Below are 2352 nucleotides of genomic sequence, written 5' to 3'. Positions count from 1 at the left end.
CAACAAATTTTTGAGACTTTTTGGAAGGTTAGGTGGTGCAGTTGTATCTTGAGGGAAGAGGGGTTCTCAAAAAGCAGATGCAGGAAGAGAGACAGGTGTCTGTTTGGCAGCTGTCTTCTAATAGTAGTACTTGATTGGCATACAGTCTTTGGTGGGGATGCATCTGCTGACAGCAGAAGAGGGAAGAGGTGAATACATCTTCCCAAAAATGGTTTTTAGCACTGTAGGTAAAACTTATCTTTACCCAGACTGTTCAAAATTTAATGCTGAAAAATGTAGCTGTAAATAGTGAAACCCTGAAAAAAGCACTTTTCTCAGTATGTGTATAAATGTATATGTATACATATGTCCTGGCCTCTGAGCAGCTTTAGACTGGAAACGGTTGAGAAGTGAGCAGACATTCGTGGTACGGCTGTTGCATAATAATAATTCCAGCTTTTGGTCTTTTTTGATAAGAAAGTGCTACTGTATGGTCAACTGAGTTATAATCAAAACATGAAATGCAGAGTCTTACATAAGCTAATGTTTAGTACTTTCTTAAACTGAACTTACTGGTGCCTACTGACTGGTAAGGCCAAGGCTGATAGTTTAGCAAATAAACAGAAGGTTTTATTTAAACCAAAAAAGATAACATACCACAAAATGTAATACTGTTATCTTTTGACTTAAATGGTAGCATACTTCTTGGTTCTAAACGTTATTACTTACCTTTACCGGTATGGTATGAGTAATGGCAATAAATAATAAACAATGAACTTGGTTATAGCAAGATACTTCCAGTTTCTTCAAAGCAGATGAAAAATACCCTCTTGTGTTTCTCTTCTTTTGTGAAAGTGACTCTATTTTAAAGTCTGTCTGTCTTTTTTTTTTTTTTTAATTTCTAGGATTGAATCCAATGACCTGCCTTTGTTGGCTGCTATAGCAAGTACTCATTCCCCATACGTTGCTCAAATACTCTTATAAACTCAAATCTCAGGATAGTCATTCCCTTAAAGTAAAATAAAGAAAAGGGGAATGTTGAATGAAGAACAGAGGTGCCAAACTCTGGTAAAGGGGAACACTGAGGAAAGCAGGTGATGACTGTACGTTCTACCACCTTCTGATTCTGATTTCAACCGGACGTTTTATCAGAGGACTTCAGTTTACATAATGTAAAAGGCATTCAGGTTTTTCTTACAATCACACTTCTGACTTAAATCAAGAAAGTGACTGCATCCTTGCATTTTGTTTTTATTTGAAGGACAGAAGTTAACACTATAAGGCAGACCAGGAGCTGCCGTCCAAAACGCTGCTCAAAATACCATGAAGTAACAGTTAAAAGAACAAGTGGGTTAGAATGGATTTCGTAATACTATGCTTGTGAGTGTGGTGTGGTGTATGTTTCTTTGCTGGGGAGGAGGAGGAGCTGTAATCTATGTATATAGCATTCCTATGCCCAAGTGTATTAGATGGGACATGATTTTCTTGCAGAGCATAAGCATGACTTTATATAGTAGAACTGACCAGCTCAGAAGAAGGAACCTGGATTCAGCAGCCAAATGTTATGTGGGAATGGAGGTGTGCATGAGGTGATGTGACTTTCCCCTTAAAGGACAAGAGGTTAAGAAAGCTGTGGCTGCTTCTGTTTGAATGAGGAGGCATTCACATCAGCCCATGGCTAGAAATGGAATGGAATGGACTTTTGAGATAGGGATTTTGCAGGAAAGCCTTATGGAATTTCTGCTACAAGTTTACATTTGTTGCTGATGCAACTTCAATAACTCTTTTGAGTTTCTGTATGACTGTAGTCCTGGGAACTAAACCTGTGTCTTGGTGTCATCAAGTATTACTGTTTCCGAGGAGTATGAATTTGACAAACTTCTGTATGATACCAGTGCTACCAAGCAATGGGCACAAACTGAAGACAATCTTGTCGGGGAAATAAAAGACGACAACCCCCCACCAAACCTTCAGTCAAAAGTATTACTTTTTTCCAGCTACTAGTTGTCACTCTAAGTAGGAATAAAAGAGGAGCATTGTTTGAAATAAAATGTAGGGGGCAAACCCCAGTATTTGATATTACTATGAATGTTTGCAATTACCCTTTTTGATTCTACAGAAATTTTGAACTATCATCCGGGTGCCTTTCCTTGATAGGTTAACTACTCTGAGACAAGAAACTACTTCTCCACTAGTTGATACTGGCCTTCTGTGTTTCTAGAGAGCAAAATAAAATTTTGTATTTTACTGTTTTCATGTGGTTGATAACATGAATGTAGAAAAAAAATTACTTTTATTGCATAAAGCACTGTTAAGCTGGATATGAAACTGTGGACCAGACTGAGGAAAGAACAAAGGATCAAAACAAACGTT

The 2352-nt window shown here is 37.8% G+C and overlaps 1 protein-coding gene across 1 annotated transcript in view; it reads left to right on the top strand.

Moving 5' to 3' along the window:
* Window positions 1-963, top strand: part of FNIP2 (folliculin interacting protein 2) — a 32982-nt gene extending 32019 nt beyond the window's left edge. Inside the window, exon 18 of the mRNA XM_009636467.1 lies at window positions 885-963. Coding sequence (XP_009634762.1) covers window positions 885-963 — 79 coding nt within the window. The remainder of the gene's footprint in view (window positions 1-884) is intronic.
* The last annotated feature ends 1389 nt before the right edge of the window (window positions 964-2352 follow it).

The sequence above is a fragment of the Egretta garzetta genome, unplaced genomic scaffold (assembly GCF_000687185.1).
Source record: "Egretta garzetta isolate BGI_Z169 unplaced genomic scaffold, ASM68718v1 scaffold114, whole genome shotgun sequence".
Taxonomy (NCBI): domain Eukaryota; kingdom Metazoa; phylum Chordata; class Aves; order Pelecaniformes; family Ardeidae; genus Egretta; species Egretta garzetta.
The sequence above is the reverse complement of the archived record's forward strand: the minus strand, read 5'-3'. Positions and strand labels throughout refer to the sequence as shown.